The 18,112-nt window shown below is 52.8% G+C and overlaps 1 protein-coding gene across 4 annotated transcripts in view; it reads left to right on the forward strand.

Moving 5' to 3' along the window:
* Window positions 1-18,112, forward strand: part of PTPRN2 (protein tyrosine phosphatase receptor type N2) — a 1,009,611-nt gene that overhangs the window by 86,097 nt on the left and 905,402 nt on the right. For 2 of the 4 annotated variants that reach the window (XM_064367124.1, XM_064367043.1), the window contains exon 2: window positions 1,742-1,792. The exons of 1 other annotated variant lie outside the window; for it this stretch is intronic. Coding sequence is in view for 1 of the 3 variants with exons in the window: in XM_064367043.1 (XP_064223113.1) it covers window positions 1,742-1,792 (51 nt within the window). In the remaining 2 variants the exon portion in view is untranslated. Of the gene's footprint in view, window positions 1-1,741; window positions 1,793-1,813; window positions 1,874-18,112 lie in introns of those variants that run through there. One more of the 4 variants, XM_064367149.1, reaches the window with a different exon arrangement.

Raw genomic sequence — 18,112 nt, forward strand, 5'->3', positions numbered from 1 at the left:
TGCACTCCAGACTGGGTGACAGAGTGAGACTCCATCTCAAAAAAAAAGCAATGCAATGCTGTTTTTCATGAGATTATGTTATTTCAGAAAAACAGAATCTCTGCTCGGATTGGAGGCTCCCATCGTTGGGTGTCCACCCGCCTGTTCCCCGTGACTGCTGGCTGGTATGGTGTGCACCGGTGGTAGGTGCTGGGCTGGGCAGGCCAGGAGAGGTGCATCCGGGGCTGCACCCAGGCCACCTCCTGGGAGGAAGCAGACCCCAGCCAGGGGCTGCCCTGTGACTGCTGCTTCCTCCCATGCAAGGCTCGTGAAGCTGTTGTGGGACGAGCGAGGCTGCCTCCTGTGAGCTCCCAGCATCCCGTCCTGTCAGGCTCCGGGCTGCCTTAGTTCTGCAGCCTCCCCACGGGCTCGTTTAAAGAACTGAGTGCTTCCACTGTGAGCGTTCTTGGCCAGCCTCCTCATGAGGAAGTAGTGACTGGAAACTTTAAAGTGACCCTGGGGGTGAATCCCTCAGTAATTCATAACTTTCTCAGTATTCTTCAGTTCCTTCATTCACCCATTTGCTCCTGGGCACCAGCCCTGTGCCGGACACACAGGGGGCATGGGAGGAAACTGGAGAGGGTGGAAAGAGACACGCGCCTGGTTCCTGAACTCCAGGAGAGGAGCAAACAGCCTAAATCCACAGTCACCGCACAGTGTGGCGAGTCCGGAGATGCATGCTGGACAGCCCGAGTCTGGGGCTTCTGGAGGGATCTTAGTGGGTGAACAGGCATTTGTCGGTTGGTGAAACAGGATTGAAGGCACTGTGCTTTGCAGGAAGGGGTGAAAGACACCGCGTGTACAGACCCCACCTGCCCTTTGCTGGCAGGTGCGACTCCCACGTCATGGCCCAGGGGCCCTCTTGGTTCAGGTCTCCTGGGTGCTCACGTCCTGCTCCCTGGTGGGGTGGTGTGTTCTGGACCCATCTCTCTGTGTTGAAGAGGGGATTGGATGTGGAGCCAAATGCTGGTCTTTGCCAGCCTGCCCAGCCACGGTGGATGCATGGCTTGGGGTCGCTGGCCTCCCAGGCACCGGGGAGTTTTTGGGGCCCCTTCCTGGGTGGGGTTCCAGGCGCCCTCCACCCCACGTCTTCTCCAGGGTCTGGCCCTGCCGCGCTGGCTTTTCCTGCCCGTCTTTGCCTCCGCTGCCTCCACGGCCTCCTTTCCTCCCCCTACCCTCTCCTGTGTCTCTTATCTGTGGCCACAGACGCCACGGTTTGCTTCCGACGTAGCCGGGCTCTTGCGGCAACTCTGCTCCCCGGGACCCTGCAGCCTTGCTTGGGGGGACGCGGTGCTCGGGGGATGTGGTGCACGCAATGGACACGAGGCCCAGGGGAGGGAGGTGCCAGGCCCAGGGGAGGCCTCGAGGGGAGGCCCCGGCCCTGCTGCTGCTCCTGCTGGCCAGGAGTCTCCTGTGATGACTTCACCCCCAGGCTTTACCCTCAGTGGAGAGCCTGGTCCAGGTAGGAGCTGGGCTCCGGGACAAGGGCCAGGAGGCCTCGCACGTGGCGAGTCAGGGCCGCATCTTTCTGGCTTCAGAATTGTCCACACCGGCTTGGAAAAGCCGGGTCGGAGGCGCCTGGTCAGAGGAGCCAGCTCAGTGGCCGGCGCTTTCTCTAAGCCTCGCAAGTGGGCCAGGGCAGCGGCCTCAGGAGGCCCCTCTGTCTCCCTGCTGACCGTGCCTTTCCTCTGTCTCCCTGCAGGCTGCCTACTCGAGGACGGCCTCTGTGGAGCATCCGAGGCCTGTGTGAACGGTGAGTGTGGGGTCCCGGCCGTGTCCCTGGTCTGCCTTGCTGGTGCCTTGCTCCTGCCAGCCCTGCACAGTGCCCAGCCTGGTGAGCCCCGCGGCTGGTGTGGAGCTGGGGCTGCCCGGGCGCTCTGACAAGGAAAGGCCAATGGGCGGTGGCCTCGGTGGGTGGGGGAGAGGGTCCCCGGACGCCGGCTGCTCGTCGCTCGCACTAACCCTTACTTTCTGATCTTGTTTTGCTGGGTCCCTGTCCCTTGGCTGGTTTGTCATCTTTTTTCTTTTTTTTTTTTTTTTGAGACAGAGTCTCTCTTTGTCCCCCAGGCTGGAGTGCAGTGGCACGATGATCTCAGCCCACTGCAACTTCCGCCTCATGGGTTCAAGGGATTCTCCCACTTCAGCCTCCCAAGTAGCTGGGATTACAATTCCAATGGGTGCCCGCCATTGCACCCGGCTAATTTTTGTATTTTTAGTAGAGACCGGGTTTCACCATGTTGACCAGGCTGGTCTTGAACTCCTGACCTCAGGTGATCCACCCACCTCAGCCTCCCAAAGTGCTGGGATTACAGGTGTGAGCCACCGTGCCCGGCCAGGATTTTCATCCTTTAAGCCACCGATTTTCCTCTTATTCAGGTGGATAAGAAAACACGTTCAAACGTTTTGTTTTCAGGCTGGGCTGAAAGCCTACGTGGATGGCAGTTATGATGAAATACGGGAAGCGGCAGGTCCCGTGGAGCCCCTTCCCTCCGGCGTGGTCAGGCAGAGGGCCTCTCCCAGGGCAGAGGCCGCCCAGACCTGTCTAATGCTGAACTGGGCGCTGTGGGCTCTGAACACACAGCGTGGGGGTAAACTCGAGCATCCTGAGAAAAGCACTGGGCGGAGCCACCTTTCCCCAAATCGGGGGCTGCCCGAGGGCCTGGCGCGCGCTGAGGGAGGCCTTCTCTTTCCCCAGCTCCTGGCCCGTCTGTCCTCAGACTGTGGAGAGGAGTGGATTTAATCCCAGCCAGGGTGGTGGGGTCTGCCCAGAGGTGCCTGGCACCCGCTAGTCTCTGCACATATGTGGGTGCTGGCAGGTGGCTGGGGTGCGACCCTCCTGGAGCTTTCCAGGACAGGTCTTCCTGCACTGGGCATCCTGCGGGAGCCGAGGTGGATGCCTCTGAGGGGCTGAGAAGCCAAACCGAGGAGCTCTTGCACCCTGGGTGGGACCAGCCCTGGGTTCTGGACAGAATTGTGGGGCTGGGTGCACCTGTGTGTCTGTGCCCAGGCAGCTCGTGGGGTGCAGTGTGGGGGGCAAGTGGTGGGTTCTGGCCCAGCCCAAATCCCCCAGGGGCTCCCTGGCATCTCCGTGCAGCTTTTATTTGGAGGCAGCATTAAGACAAATCGTGATATTGAAAATCCTGCGTTGTTTGCCTGGACTCAGCAGCTTTTGATGATAATGGAAGCAGGTGTGTTTAATTTAATTGGCGCTGGAAGTAGCTCCAGCAGAATAAAAGCCGAGGCTGTTTCCCCCACTCACTGACAAAGGCCGACCTGGATGTTGGGCTGTGATCATTCTCAGACGTTTTTCTCTCCAACCTTGACTTGCCTCCCAGACGTGGAGTCGTCTCAACATCATACCCAGATAATGACTGTGGATTCTTTGGAAGAGAAAAGCAATTTAAATGTAAATACACATATCCAGGCCTTGATTTATAGAAACAGACAATATTTGATGTTTTTCTCTGGTGCACTGAAGGACTAGGAAATAGCAAAGCCAGTGGTGCCCCATCGTGGAAAACTGCTTTGTGTGGTGGACGGGGAGTGATAGGAGAAGCGGTCCTGTGCTGCTTGCTCCGATTTATGGTTGCCGTGGTGACTGGGTCAGCCCGCGGCTGGCGGGCCAGGGGTGCATGCAGCAGCCCAGGATGCAAGGCGGGTGGCTTCGAGTCCAGAACATTCTGCCACCAGCTGCACGGGCTCTTTCTCTCCCTCTGGCATGCTCTCTCTCTTTCCCCCTCTCTTTTCTTAAGATACATGTAGGAATATATAACCTTATCAAGCTTGGATATGTTTTTTAAAAGCCCAACAGACCTTGTTAATAAAAAGAAAGTCAAAAGATAAACATACCGTCTCACGCCCATTAGGATGGCTGCTATTAAAGAAACCTGAAAACAGGTGTTGGAGGGAATGTGGAGAAACTGGACCAGTTGTGCAGTGCTGATGGGAATATAAAATGGCATAGTTGCTGTGGGAAACAGTATGGCGGTTTCCTAGAAAATTAAAAATAGAGTTGCTGTATGCTTCAGCAACCCCACTTCTGGGTACATACCCCATAACACGGGAGGCAGAGGCTTGAGCTGTTTGCACACTCATGTTATGCACAGCAGCCTAAGGCGAAAGCAGCCCGGTGTCCGTTGATGGGCAAATGGATAAGTGAAACGTGGTCCATCCACGTGGGGGAATGGCATGCAGCCTTGAAGAGGAAGTGTGTGCTGGCACATGCTGCAACATGGGTGGACCTTGAGGTTGTTATGCCGAGTGAAATAAGCCAGTCGCAAAAGGACAAATACCAAAGGATTTCACACGTGTGACATACCAAGGGTAGCCAAGTTCATAGAGACAGAAGGTAGAGTGCGGGGGCCAGGGCTGGGGGACAGTCGGGGTGTCAGCGTTTAATCGGTAGAGTTTCACTTTGGGACGATGGAAAAGTTCTGGGGATGGATGGTGGTGACGGATCGACAGTGTGAATGGAATTAATACCACTGAACTGTACACTTAAAAATGGCTAAGAAGGTAAACTTTACTGTGACGTGGATTTTGCCACAATCTGGAACTGAAGACAGGAGCTTGCAGCCCCTGCATGTTCTCGTCTATGTAACCAGGTGCTTCAGCTGCAAGGTTCTAGGCCTGCTCCCTCAGGAGGAAGTAGCGATTGGAGACTTTAGAGTGACCCCGGGGTCAGCTCCTTGGTAGTTCATAACTCTGGAGTAATTCTGGTTATTATAGAAAAAACTACAAGGGTTCTGAAAGTGATAGCTTAAGATAAAGCAATCACGGCTGGGCACAGTGGCTCACGCCTATAATCCCAGCACTTTGGGAGGCCGAGGCGGGTGGATCACAAGGTCAGGAGATCAAGACTATCCTGGCTAACATGGTGAAACCCCGTCTCTACTAAAAATGCAAAAAATTAGCTAGGCGTGGTGGCGCGTACCTGTAGTCCCAGCGACTCGGGAGGCTGAGGCAAGAGAATTGCTTGAACCCAGGAGGCGGAGGTTGCGGTGAGGTGAGATTGCGCCACTGCACTCCTGCCTGGCAACAGAGTGAGACTCTTGTCTCAAAAAAAAAAAAAAAGAAAAGAAAAAAGGATAAAGCAATCACATGATCCTGGAACACGCTGTAGAAAAGAGAGTTTAGATGCCATTACATGGGCATCCTAAATATGAGGAAAACAGGTTTCAAAGAATTTTTAAAGTGGATTTGATTTCATGGTTGATAACTTTAAACGGGACACGTCAAAAACAGGTGGTACGTCCTAAAAATTCTGAAGTATAATAATCAACTACTCCATGACAGAAAAGAGGAAAACGAATCTGTGAAGGCTGAAAAAGACCATGCGTATGTCAGGAAGTGAGCTGGTTGTTTTCACGCGCGGCCGGTGGGAGTGCAGCCGGTAGCCCGTGACCCAGCAATCTGATTTGTGAGAATATGCCCCAAGAAAATAATCCATTACCCTAAATACTGAAGAAAACTTAAAGCACAAAGCTGTTCTTTGCAGTGATGTTTATGTTAATTTTAAAACAGTAGATAGATCGTCAATATCAAACAAATGGGAAAGCTTCTTTAAAGCTTTGTTATGTTCACATGATTCAGGTGTCAAGCAGACATGAAAAGGGAGGGTGCAAAAAGTTGTTAATAACATCAGAAAGTGCAGGTGGCAGAAAGTAAATGAAAAACTCAGGATCCAAAACTGTACGTCTCCCACGATGACAGCTATGTGAAAATGTGGCTAGCAGAAAAAGCTGGAAGACATGCACCAAACTGTGAATAGTGGTTCTCTCTGGGTAGTGACTTTTATTTTCTTCATATTTCTCTGGCTTTCCAGTATTTCACATGAACACAGTCCTGTTAGAAGAGAGGTGGGAAGGAGGCACGTGAAGGAAGCACCACTCCCTTTTAGCGCGATCCCTAAAGACAGCCACCCAGAAAGGAGGGGAGGCCCCAGTGCAGGAGGGCACAGAGGCGTGGCTGAGCTTCTAGGAGTGCGTCAGGATGACCACACCATAGCACTGGAGCCCAGGGGCAGAAACCCTGACGTCCAGGAGGCAGGAGGAGCCAGTCTCATCTCTGCTTAGAGGGAGGTGGGAGAACAGTGACAGGTGCTGGACGGATGGCTCAGCTACACCCTGTCGGCTCGTGGCTTGTGGGTCAGGGCTGAAGCCCCAAGCTCGGTGGCCCAGGTGACATGGGCTTGTGGTCGCTGCAGGGTGTGTGCCTTCCCTCCACAGGTGCCCTCCCGGGACGCTGCCAGCTGGGGCCACAGCAATAGCTGCTGGGAGGGGTGGCCTTGAGCTTGTGGCTCACTCCACTGGCCACGCTGATGGTGGGGAGGCTCCTCCTGCAGCCGACTCCCTGTGGTGGGCTCCCAGCCACAGCCTCCACGTCTCCAACGGCAGCACCTTCTATTCCAAGCCCTTGCTCTGCTGAAGAGGGCAGAATGCCACCAGGAACAGGGACGTCTCTGATGGGGGAGTGTTGCTCGGCCGTGGAAAAGAAGGAAGGAGGCAGCAGCACATGCTGATGGGGAGGAGCCTGGGAAACTGTGTCAGTGGAAGAAGCTGATTCACAAAATCACAGGGGCATGATTTCATTTCTATGAAATGTCCAGGAGGCCGGGCGCAGAGGCTCATGCCTGTAATCCCAGCACTTTGGGAGGCCAAGGTGGGTGGATCGCTTGAGATCAGGAGTTCACAAACAGCCTGGCCAAGATGGTAAAACCCTGTCTCTACTGAAGATACAAAAATGAGCTGGCTGTTGTGGCGCATGCCTGTAATACTGGCTACTCTGGAGGTTGAGGCAGGAGAGTTGCTTGAACCTGGGAGGTGGAGGCTGCAGTGTGCAGTGAGCTGAGTTCACACCATTGCACTCTAGCCTGGGTGACAGAGTGAAACTCTGTCCCAGAAAAAAAAGTTCAGGCGAGGTAAGTCGGTAGAGACAGAAAGTAGGTCGTGGCTGCGTCGGGCTGGGGAAGGTGTCGGGGGCATGGGAAGTGATGGCGGAGGAGGTGGGTTTCCCCTGGTGGTGCTGAGACATTCTGAGGAAGATGGCGGGATGGTCGAGGAACGCTGAACGTTCGGAAAACTGTTGACTCCTACACTGTTTTTTAAAGACAGAGACTTGTTCTGTCAGTGAGGTTGGGATGCAGTGGTACAACCCTAGCCTACTGCATCTTTGAACTCCGAGTCTCAAGTAATCCTCTCACCTCAGCCTCCCTAGTAGCTGGGACTACAAGCACACGACATCATGCCCGGCTATTTTTAAAATTTTTTGCAGAGATGGAGTCTCACTGTGTTTCTCAGGCTAGTCTTGAACTCGTGACCTCAGGTGGTCCTCCCACCTTGGCCTCCCAAAGTGCTGGGATTACAGGCATGAGCCACTGCGCCCAGCCAACTCCTATACTTTAAAAGGCTGAATTGTATGGTATGTGAATTGTGTTTCATTAAAGCTGTTTTTAAAAAGAAGAAAAAGCTGAGGGTAGAATTAAGCAAGGGGCTAAGCATAGATGATGACCTAGCAAGAGAATTGCGCTTCCTTAATAAGGGTTACGTCCCTGACCCCACACAGATGGGCTTTCTCCCAGGACATTCAACTCGATGCAAAACAACATGGTTGAAAATGCTGGCTCCACCATCTGGGCGCAAAGCCAGAGCGATAAGCACGTCTGTCTCAGATTCGGGAGTTTTTCAAGCAAACTGTCGCCTCCCAGTACAACGTAGTATGAAAAGCACGAGGGTTGCCCCCAGAATGGAAGACTTTGGAATATTCAAATTCAGAATGTGTCCCTGACGCTTCAAAGCCATGCCATTAACCCCATTTGCTTTCTCAGCCACAGCAGGCAGTGAGGGCCATCAGTAGGAAATTATTTATTGAGTGAGTGGGTAAAGAATAAACGAGCCATCATTTCATGGCACAAGAGACACCTCCATAGCCCTCAAATAAAAGGTTTATATGCCACAGGGGGGGAAAGTAATTTCTCACCCCTCTCCAGGTTCACAGCTGAGACTTTGGCAACAAAAGACAGATTAACAAGAGAAAACCCTACCCACTTATTTCACACTGGTTTTCTTTTTTTTTGAGATGGAGTCTCACTTTGTCACCCAGGCTGGAGTGTGGTGGCGCAATTTCGGCTCACTGCAACCTCTGCCTCCCAGGTTCAAGAGATTCTCCTGCCTCAGCCTCCTGAGGAGCTATAATACTGGTTTTCTATGTGACACGGGAGCCTTCAGAAATGAAGACCCAGGGTCGGGTGCGGTGGCTCACGCCTGTAATCCCAGCACTTTGGGAGGCAGATCACCTGAGGTTGGGAGTTTGATACCAGCCTGACCAACGTGGAGAAACCTGGTCTCTACTTAAAATACAAAATTAGCTGGGCATGGTGGTGCATGCCTGTAATACCAGCTACTTGGGAGGTTGAGGCAGCAGGATCGCTTGAACCCAGGAGGCAGAGGTTGCAGTGAGCCAAGATCACACCACTGCACTCCAGCCTGGGCCACAAGAGTGAAACTCCGTCTCAAAACAAACAAACAAACAAACAAACGAAGGAAAGAAATGAAGACCCAGGAAACAGGGAAGACTTTTTATGGACAGGTGTGCAGAAGCATGATCAGAGGGCAAGGGTGTGCTCTGACGTCATAGGCTGCAGGGCTCAGCAAGGCCTGTCCAGAGTCTTCTAGGCACTTCTGTGTCTTTGGAGATAAGGACATTCCCTTCGAGGCCTAGGAGGCCCCTCTGGAATGAGGGCCGTATGACCTGTCTCCGGGGAGAAGGGGCCGGGGAATTCTGGTTTCTGTGGTCTCCTTCTGCTGTTTTCTCAATGGCCACACTGCCATGTTTTGAGGTGGCTTGTCCTGAATTCAGTCTATATAAATATTGCATATCAATTCCCAAAAGTGTGCTTCGGAAATTGCCCAAGAAAAGCCAGTGAATGGCTCATTTGTGAAATCCAAAACCCACTGATCTGGCATCTACAGGCAGACCTTGGAGATATGGTGGGTTCAATTCCGGGCCACTGCAATAAAGCAAATATGACGATAAAGTGAGTCGCACGGGTTTTCTAGTTTCCCAGTGCATGTAAAAGTTACTATTTACTGTACTGTGGTCTGTTAAGTGTGCAATAGCACTATGTCTAAAAAACAGTGTACATGCCTTAAACATGTTACTGCTAAATGCTAATGATCGCCTGAGCTTCAGCAAGTTGTGACCCTCCTGCTGGTGGAGGGCCTGCTGCAGTGTTCATGGCTGCTGACCGATGCAGACCGTGGTGGCTTGAAGGTTGGGCAGCTGTGGCAGTTTCTTACAATAAGACAAAGTTGATGGCATCAGTTGACTCTCCCTTCACGAAACATTTGTTGTAGCACGTGATGCTGTTTGATAGCATTTTACCCACAGTAGGATTTTTTCAAAATTAGAGTCAATCCAGGGCCAGGCACAGTGGCTAATGCCTATAATCCCAGCACCTTGGGAAGCCCAAGATGGCGCCACTGCACTCCAGCCTGGGCTACAAATCAAGACTCCGTCTCAAAACAACAAAAAAACCCCACAAAAAATTAGAGTCAATTCTTTCAAACGCTGCCACTGCCTTATCAGGTTTATGTGATGCTCTAAATCCTTTGTAGTGGTTTTTGCAGTGCTCACAGCATCTGCACCAGGAGTAGGTTCCATATTAAGAAACCACTTTATTTGCTCATCCCTAAGAAGCGACTACTCACCTTTTAAAGTTTTATCACGAGGTTGTGGCAATTTGGTCACATCTTCAGGCAGTACTACTCATTCTAGTTCCCTCGCGGCTCCCAGCACATCTGCGTTCCTTCCTCTTGTGAAGTCTTGAATCCCTCAGAGTCGTGCATGAGGGTTGGAATCGGCTTCTTCCAAACTCCTGTGCCTGTTGCTATTTTGACCTCCCTCCATGAATCACAAGTGTTGTCAATGGCATCTAGAATGGTGAATTTTTTCCAGAAGGTTTTCAGTTTACTTTACCCAGATCAATCAGAGGAATCACTGTCTATGGCAGCTATCATCGTACAAAGTGTGTTTTAAAATATGTCTTGAAAATGGAAATTATTTTTTGATCCATGGGCTGCAGAATGGATGAGGTATTAGCAGGCACGAAAACAGTATTCACCTCCTTGTACGTCTCCATCAGAGTTCTTGGGTGACCAGATGCACTGCTAATCAGCAGCCCAATTTTGAAAGGAATCTTTTTTTGAGCAGTAGGTCTCAATAGCGGGCTTAAAACATTCAGTAACCCATGCCATAAAGAGATGTGCTTCATCCAGCTTTGTTCCAGTGGCAGAGCACACTCATAGACTTAGCATGATTTTATGGGCCCTGGGATGAACGAGCATCGACTTGGACTTAAAGTCCTCAGCTGCTTTAGCCCCTCACAAGAGAGCCAGCCTGTCCTTTGAAGCTCTGAAGTCAGGCACTGCCTTCTCTCTAGCTGTGGAAGTCCTAGATGGCACCTTCTTCAATGTAAGGTTGTTTCATCTACCTTGAAAGTCTGTCCTAAGAGTCGCCACCTTCATCACTGATCTCAGCCAGATCTTCTGGAGAGCTTGCTGTATCTTGCACTGTTACGTTACGGAGACGCCTTCTTTCCTTAATCCTCATAAACCAACCTCTGCCTGCTTCAGAGTTTTCTTCTGCAGTTTCCTCACTTCTCTCAGCTTCCATAGCATTGAAGAGTTAGGGCCTTGCTCTGGGTTTGCTTTGGCTTAAGGGAATATTGTGGCTGGCTTGGTCTTCTGTCCACACCACTCAGATTTTCTCTGTAGGAGCAGGAAGGCGGTTTCACTTTCTCATTTTCTGCAGGAGCACTTTGAATTTTCTTCCAGGACTTTTCCTTTGTGTTCACAACTTGGCTAACTGTTTTAGGCAAGAAGCCTCATTTTTGGCCTATTCTTGGCTTTTGGCATGACTTCCTCACTAAGTTTAATCATTTCTAGCTTCTGATTTACAGTGAGAGAGGTGAGGCTCCTTCTTTCACAGGAACACTTAGGGCCATTGTAGCGTTGCTAATTAGCCTAATTTCAATATTGTCACTTCTCAGGGAATAGGGAGGCCTGAGGAGAGGGAGAGGGCTGGTCAGAACACACGCAGGCTTGATCAGTTGTTCACTGTCTCGTATGGCACGGTTCCTGGTACCCCAGAATGGCGACAACAGTAACATGAGAGATCACGGATCACAGCTCAGGGACCCAACACCGTGGAAGTTACCAAAACTCAGCACAGGGACGGCGGTGAGCACGTGCTGTGGGGAAAGCGGCGCCGATCCCCTCGGTCCACACAGGGTCGCCACAGGCTTCAGTGTGAAACGCAGCCCCTGCGACAGGGAACAAAGCTGGGTGTGACTGTGCGTCTCGCTGCCAGCGTGCTCCTCAGAAGACTCTTTATTTAGGTCTGGTCAAGCAGTGAACTCAGTTTGTGCTGCAGAAACAGTTACCAGCCCCTACCTTCTTGGAATGTAGAACCAACGGGGAAATTCTTCCATGTAGAGAACCAGCAGCTCAGTCATTCCACGGTGCTGCCGACGTTACCCAAACAGCAGTCGTTCTCCAGAGCAGGAGCCACGGCTCTCACGGCAGCGAGGACGGCCACCGCTGCACCGCAGAGCTGGCTTGCGCCCGTGTCCTGTGGTACCCTGTGAGCTCTCTGAGAATCAGCCTTCAGGCCCTGGAGGGTCCGGGGAGCGCAAGGCTCATTCTACCCGCCCCCACAGGCAGCACCCGGGACGGTCCCTCCGCCGCGAGGCCTCAGCATTTCAGGCTCTGAGTGGTTTGTGATTCACGACGCGGAGATCTCTCGGCTGCTGCCTCGTCTTTTTTCCAAACTCATTGTGCTTTTCCGCAGCCTCCCAGGTGTCAAATGGAAACTTATTACTCAATTTTTTCCAGTTCCGTAAAACAGAACAGCTTCGCGTGTCAGAGTTGCTGCAGCAGCCGGGCGGTCCCCAGACCGCAACAGGAGCTGGCAGACCCAGCCCGTGATCGCCACTCATGAAGATGAGGGGAGACAGTTCTGAGCGCGTCCGACAGAAGCGTTCGCTTGACGTCTTCCTTCAGACCTCAGGAAAGCTGTGGTCAGGCCGGGAGAGTGGAGGGGTGAGGGAGGGAGGCTGTCAGGGCCCTCGGGAGCTCCAGGCATCTTTGCAACAACATGTGGGCTGTTCTGTATTGAGCGCTCACAGGAAGCCCACGGCTGAGTACCTCCTGTGCCACGCTGTTCCACTCACATTGACTGACACAAGCCTCACTCGCAGCCTTAGGGTGAGGCAGTCGGAGTAAGTGACTTGCTCTAGGCCACAGCTGTCGGGCAGCCAGTTTGCGCCTCGGTCTGTCTGCGTCTCCGGCCCCTGCTCTTTGCCTCTTCCGCCCTGAGTCACTCACTCATGGGTCCCGTTCTGTGGCGCGTCCACAGCTGAGAAAGACGAGAGCCGCTGCCCCCAGCAGTGTGTGACTATTGTTAGGTCTGCGTTTCCCCACGACTGCTGCGGTGAAGTGTGTTTTCCTGTCCTGTGCGGCCGCTTTCATCTCCTCTTCTTTGAGTTGCTGCTCCCATCTTTGCCACCTTCCCACTGAGTTTTGTCTTTTTCTTGGACTGTGTAGGAGCCCCTTGTCATTGGGAATGGGGACACGTCTGCCACACAAGTGGCTAACTGAACAGTTGCTGAATCGGCGGCACGTACACAAGTCAGAGCCCACCTTTGTAAGTTGTGTTTTTTGTCTGCCCCCACGGTCCTCCTGCTGTGGAACCTTCAACGGCTCCCTCTTTCCCACGGGATCAAGTCGAAACCGAAGCCCAGTCTTGGGCTGTGTGGCCCGTGTCCACGTGGGTGCAGCTCAGCGATGCACCGCAAGCAGCTTCCTTATCAGGTTGACGTCACTCCCGCTCCACTTTCTTTCCCAGGCCCTTGTCACGGCTCCGCGTCCCACCCGATCTTCGAGACATGGAGCAGGCTCTGCCTCCTCATTCGTTACAGACGTGCTAAGCCTTCCTTTGTCGCCCTTCCCCAGAGACACCCATCGTCACCCTACGCACAGCACCAAATGCCGGGAGGATTATGGGGGCTTTGTGCTTTAACGCCCCTCCCGGGTCGCAGTTTCTCGAGTGTCTGTAAGGAGCTCCTTTCCCTCCTCTAGCCGTGCACTGCAGTGTACCTGCAGGAGTGTTGGCTGATTTCTGGACAGTTTGGGTCCTGGAGACCAGGCCTAGCAGTCACGGACTGAGCCTTGTTGAATCTCAGCCACGCTGTGGCTCCCATGGCGTGTGACGTCCCACTTGGTCCACTCTCTTTGCCACCGTGCCTGCCCCGCACTCCGTGGTCGCTCTCCATCGGTCCCGGCCCACTTGCCCCACTTGGTTCTTCCCACTCGGCTTCCCGCCCCGCAGGCTCTTGGTCCTACCCCTGCCCCACTGGCCAGCGCTGTCTCCCCTTCTCTGTCTTCAGACACCTCCCCGTTTCCTGGCCAAGGTGGATGTGCGGAGATGTGTCACGGCAGAGTTGGGGACACCCACTGCGCTCCCTGCCTGCTGGGGCAGCTTGGTCCCCATGGGGGCTGCAGCGAGCAACCTGGCCATGGCTTGGCTGAGCTTTTAGTTACTTTTTCTAGAAGGGCACGTCTGCAGCCAGCATGGGGCCCATCCTCATCCCAGGCCGGGCCGAAAACCTGGTGTGAGGGGTGGGCGATGCTGCCTTGGAAACGACCTGGATTTCTGTAAACTTGCAGGAAGCATACACTACTGGGGTGTCATTTTTATTTTTTGCTTTATTAGAAAATTCAGCACATTCTTTGAAATCAAATTCTCTGTTGCCTCTACTCTTGAGCCCACTTTGGTAGCGTTTCCGTAGCGGACGGTGGCAGCAAAGTCTGATTGTGTCAGAAGGGAAGATGTTGGCCATTATATTTTATCCACTTTTCTCTTACAGGAGCATCAGTTAAAAAATGATTATACATATATGGATATATTCAAAGTGAATAGTTTAGAACTATCTAGAATAAAAAGCAAAAATTCCTTTCGTGTCCCTTCACCAAATCTCAGTCCCACTTGGAGGTAACAGACATTTCCCGTTTGCTGTATGCCCTGTTTTCTGGGCATGTTAAACTGTGTCAGGCCTGACTGCCTGGTATGTGCTTACTGGAGAAAATCTAGCAGCCAGTGCAGGGAAATGGTCTCACCATCTTTGCATTATTAGTTAGTAATGAACAGGACCATCTAGGTTGTCCCGGCCACCTTGTGAGCAGGGCCCCGCCCCTTCATCCTCTTGGAGGGGCTGTGGCATCCGAAGACCCACAGCCGTGAGACACAAGACCACATCACTCGTGTGACTGGCAGTCTCATTCCACTCCCAAATTCCAATTAATCAAACCTAAAAGGGGGTGGAAACTGATTACTGAATTGAACTGTGTGAAGCTCAGCTTAATTGGGTGCATTAACAGGAAAAGCCATGTGATGTTGAGCCTTCAGATTAATGACTTGAGGTGAGTTAAAGTCAGTTCGGCACAGTTTGGATCTCACAGACACATGAGCTCCGATGTGTGAGCGCGACCCCAGCCAGTGGGCTCTGAAGATGCCGTTCGCTCCTGAAACTCTGCAGGCTTCTCTTACCAGAAGTTTGCTGGGAGGAAGGAGAAAGGGAAGGAACAGAACCAGACTGACGTTTTCGCATCTCCTCTTACTTGGGCGTATTTATAGCATCCGGCTGAGGAATGCGTTTTACGTTTCTTCCCAGCCTCCAGGCTGCCTGGCAGCCTCAGGCGGAGAAGCAGATTGACTCGGCGTCAGGGTCACTCGCCAGGCCCCTGGCGGCACAGGCCCGGTGACGGTGCCTGCCGCGGCCCTGCTCTCCTCTCCCTCCGCGTGGCGTCCGTGCTGTGAATGTTCATGGAGACGCGCGCTGATCCTTCTGCGTCCTTGGCTGGCAGTTGTTGGTGACTTACAGTCATCCATGTGCTGCTGTCTTGTGCCGGGATAGCTGTGCACAGCGGCATCCTTGATATGATTCGAATTTGGTGCTATCTGTGTGGCTTTGTAACTAAAATCATAAGTACTGGAGAAATAATGTGTCTTGTTCTAAATAAACAGTGGGGCCGGGTGTGGTGGCTCACGCCTGTAATCCAAGCACTTTGGGAGGCCGAGGCAGGCGAATTGCTTGAGCTCAGGTGCTCAAGACTAGCCTGGGCAACATGGCGAAACCCATCTCTCCAAAAAGTATAAAAATTAGCCAGGCTTGGTGGCTGTGCCTGTGGTCCCTGCTACTCAGGAGCAGTGAACTCAGTTTGTGCTGCAGAAAGTTACCAGATCCTACCTTCTTGGGATCTAGAATCCCATTTGGGAAATTCTTGCCACGTAGAGAGTCATGGTGTTGCTGTCATTGTTCAAACAGCAGTCGGTCTCCACAGCAGGAGTCCCCGCTGAGGTGGGAGGATCATTTGAGCCCAGGGAGCAGAGGCTGCAGTGATTCAGCCACTGCACTCCAGCCTGGGCGACGGAGTGAGACTCTGTCTCAAAAACAAACAAACCTCAGGAGGAACACAGATCTTAGTAAGCTTGATCTGTAGGTGCAGAGCCCATGTGCAGCCCTGGAATTTGAGGTCCTTCCTTAACTCAGGACCGTAAGGAAGGAACTCTGGGTGTTGTATTTCTGCACAATGAGAGTCTAAGTATCTGACTCCCAAACTTCTCCATGAGACGGCCTTAGTGATGCTTATGTAGACTGTACTGGAATTCCCACTGAGAGTCAATTACTCATTAACCAAGACAGTCTCTATGTGTGTGTGTGCCTTGGCTTGGGATTCAGTTTCGCATTAGTTAGGATAGCTACTTGACCCCACAGGCCTGAGAGGGGAGGTAGGATGCAGGACAGCTGGAGGATGAGCCCAGCAGGGGCACAGCCTAAAGGCCCCAGAAGCTGTTGGAGTGGTGGGCTGGGGTGGGGGTGTCAGCTGGGGTGGAGGCGGGCGTGCTCTCCTGAGCGGCGTTTTGCTGGGGGTTCCTCTGCTGAGTGGACCCGTCCTTGGTGATTGTCCCAGGGGCACTGCAGTCTTGTTAAGCAGGGGTGAGGCATGTACAAGGGCTTCTTGATCATGTTCACGTTTCTCCAGCATCCTTATCTTCATGGTCTCGCTGGAAGAGTGGTGGGGGGTGTCTGAATCAAGGGAACTGGAACAGGTGCTGAAGCTGTTCTCACCCACAGCAGAAAGAGCACCATTTGGCCCCAGACAGGTGAAGCCAGGGAGTCACCGGGGCCCTCCGGGGCCTCCCCCAGAACCATGCTCTTTGGTGACATCCACAGGCTGCTCCTCTGGGAGCTTGCACTCCTGGCTGCTACCATGGCTTCAGGGAAACTCGTGCCTCCCGAGAGCCCTCAGCTCTTCTGCGTGTGAGGTTAGAGACTGTGCTGCAGCTGGGGTTCTTACGACCACCTTCCTTCTTCATCATCGTCTGCCTTGGAGCTGAGCAAGGACCACCAGGCTCCTCACGGCCTGTTTCCATGGGGCACCAGGAGGGTCAAATGCCATTTGTGTCATTGTCCTGTTTTCAGCCGTCCGGGACACCCGTGTCTGCAGAATATGGTGTGCGTGGTCCCACACGGCGCCCTGTGGCGTCACCCGGCCTCTCTTCCGCTGAGCAGCGAGTGCTTCCTTGAAGTCACGGGGCAGCCCTGCTCCCGACTCCCTCACTGGTCTGATGAGCACCTGCCTTTTAGCTGACCTTGGGAAGCGGGTGCTCTCAGAGGAGGAGTGCCCACGTTCTGCTGGGTGGTTGACTCCTGTGGAGGTGGCCCCTATTTGGGGCGGGCACATGGGCACACTATGTGCAAACTGCCGACATTTACTAAGATGCTCTTGAAATGTATCCCTAGATGCTGGGTTGACTTACCCGATTACCAAATTCCCTTTCTACTGTCTTAAGTTTCAATGATGTGAGAGGATAAGGCATTGTTTAGTAGATGAAACTCATTTGCTTATTTCCAGAGGCATGTCCAAAAACTGGGTGGGGTTGAGCATTTCTCAGGGAAAAGTTAACTCAGAGTGCCAGTGACAGGCCGTGTTTTCCAGAGGCCCCAGGGTCCAAGGCCTTCCCACGGCTGAATCTGCTGGTTTAATCCGCTTTCTGGCAGAGGAGCAAGTTCCGAATGCGGAGTCCTGCAGCGCTCGCTGTGCCTCTTGCGTGGCGGCCTGGCTTTGCCGTGGCCAATGACCAGCTGTGAGGGGACGCGGCGGGCTGCACAGGGGCTCGGGGCCGGGGCTGGCCTCATTTGTTTATACCCTGCTTCTGCTTTTGGTCTCGTAAGCACGAGATTGCGACGCCTACCTCGGAATGTCACTGACGCAGGAGAAAGGGATTGTTTTTCTTTTACCATGAAGGGGCGTTGTGGGCCTGGGTGAAAGATATTAAACAAATTAGATATCAGCCCCAAGGAATGTTAATATCTGAGATTTATACGGGAGTAGTTTTTGCTTCAGAATTTATTTTCTTTTAAATACTTAAAGCATTTGGTTTTTAAGCTATTGATAGCCAATCGCTTTTTTTCCTTTTACAAAATTAATGTTTAAAACGTTTTTTTCCCCCCAATCTGTCACGGTTGACTGTTAGATAGTTGGATGGCTGTGCTGTTTCCAAGGCTGAGGTCGGTTTGAATGAGCTCATTTCAGATCTCTCTAGATTTTCTGAGCCTGACAGTGTCCTGGGGACCCCATGTTTGGGGAATGTGTTTTTGCAGTTTACGAAGCACCCGCTGCTCAGAGAGCCAGGAACCCTTTCCTTCTCTTTTCTTGGAGTCTAGTTGCCATGGAGACCGTCACTGAATTGTGGAGGAGCGGGAGGAGGGAGAGGCGGGCGGCACACGGACGTGTCTCTCAGTCAGCGTGCGCAAACGCAGTGGAGGCCACGCGGTGGGTGCAGCTTGCCGGGCCCGCTGTGCTGGGCGTGGACGCAGGCTCACCCAGTGGCTCGCGAGAGGTGCTTTATTCAGAGAACAAGTGCACTTGTGGCAGCAAGAGCTCTGCGGGTTCTGACGTATGCTCACAGCCCTCCTTCTCCTTAGCAGGACTCTGAGTTGCCGCAGTATTTA

The sequence above is a fragment of the Aotus nancymaae genome, unplaced genomic scaffold (genome assembly GCF_030222135.1).
Source record: "Aotus nancymaae isolate 86718 unplaced genomic scaffold, 86718_ANA_hifiasm-v0.15.2.pri h1tg000002l, whole genome shotgun sequence".
Classification (NCBI taxonomy): domain Eukaryota; kingdom Metazoa; phylum Chordata; class Mammalia; order Primates; family Aotidae; genus Aotus; species Aotus nancymaae.